The 1,031-nt window shown below is 41.5% G+C and overlaps 1 protein-coding gene across 1 annotated transcript in view; it reads right to left on the bottom strand.

The window, feature by feature from the left end:
- Positions 1-1,031, bottom strand: part of LOC112138330 — a 7,778-nt gene that overhangs the window by 5,167 nt on the left and 1,580 nt on the right. The window contains exon 2 of the mRNA XM_036216273.1: positions 609-1,029. Within this exon, the coding sequence (XP_036072166.1) occupies positions 609-1,029 (421 nt within the window). The remainder of the gene's footprint in view (positions 1-608; positions 1,030-1,031) is intronic.

Here is a 1,031-nt window from a genome sequence, read left to right as displayed (position 1 = left end):
TCTCTTTTTAGTCTTCATCAACACTAAGTTGGTGGATGAGGAGGAGGAGCCTGAGGACAGTGACAGAGCTTGTTGACAACTCTATGTTCTTTCTCTAACTGACACTGTTAGATACAACGAATTTGCCTATACTGAATTCACTTTAACCCAGAGTTCTCTGGGGTTCCAGCATTGTTCTCTGTATTTGTTCATAGTGATGGTATTTGTTAGAACTTGTACTTGTCTTTCATTCTTGTGAACCACCTTTGTCTACCCTTTGCTCCCTGACTGGGGCTAATTCTTTATTCAGCTTCATAGGGAGATTTTTTTTTTTTCACAGGTGTCTTTTTTTACATTATTTGTCCAGCTGCTGAGCAAAACATCAATGGTTATGTGATCTTGGAACACTTAAGATATGATAGTATCTGATACCTGGTAAATGCCATGGTCAGATCTCAGGGAACCCACTTACTGTGTTATACCAAGAGTTTCATAGCGGACCAGGGGGGAGGGGTCTGCAGTGGAGAATTTGGCCCTCCAGGTCAGAGGCCATGGTTTTCAACCAGTAAAATAAGATTTCCCTCTCCTGGTATAGGTGAAGAGCCCAAACCCTAAGTGTAGAAGTTTACATATCATGAAATCTTGAATGATGGACTGAGTGTGAGACTGAGAGTGTGAGATTCCCCTCTAGTAGATCTCTTAGGGTTTTGTCTTTGCTCTTCAAGTTTTTGTACAAAGTTTTGCTGCTTCCTGTCACTGTGGGCCGCAGAGCACAGTAGTACACAGCAGAGTCTGACAAATGAAGATTCTGGATCTTCAGATGAACTGATTTGTCTTTGAGTTCGGCATCAAATCTGTCTTTCTTGAACTCTGGAGCATTATCAACGGTTTTTAAGTAACATCTTAACATGTACTTTGGGTAACTGTTCACTTCTTGTTTGTACCAAAACAAATATGGTAGTGGATCACTGGTCTCAAAGGTACAGTTGAGTGTGACAGAGTCTCCTTCAGCAGCAATGACTTCTCCTCCTGGTTGGATCACTTTGTCTTCT

The sequence above is a fragment of the Oryzias melastigma genome, linkage group LG17 (assembly GCF_002922805.2).
Source record: "Oryzias melastigma strain HK-1 linkage group LG17, ASM292280v2, whole genome shotgun sequence".
NCBI classification, from domain to species: Eukaryota; Metazoa; Chordata; class Actinopteri; order Beloniformes; family Adrianichthyidae; genus Oryzias; species Oryzias melastigma.
Note: the sequence above shows the minus strand (reverse complement) of the source record. Positions and strands in the feature narration are given on the sequence as shown.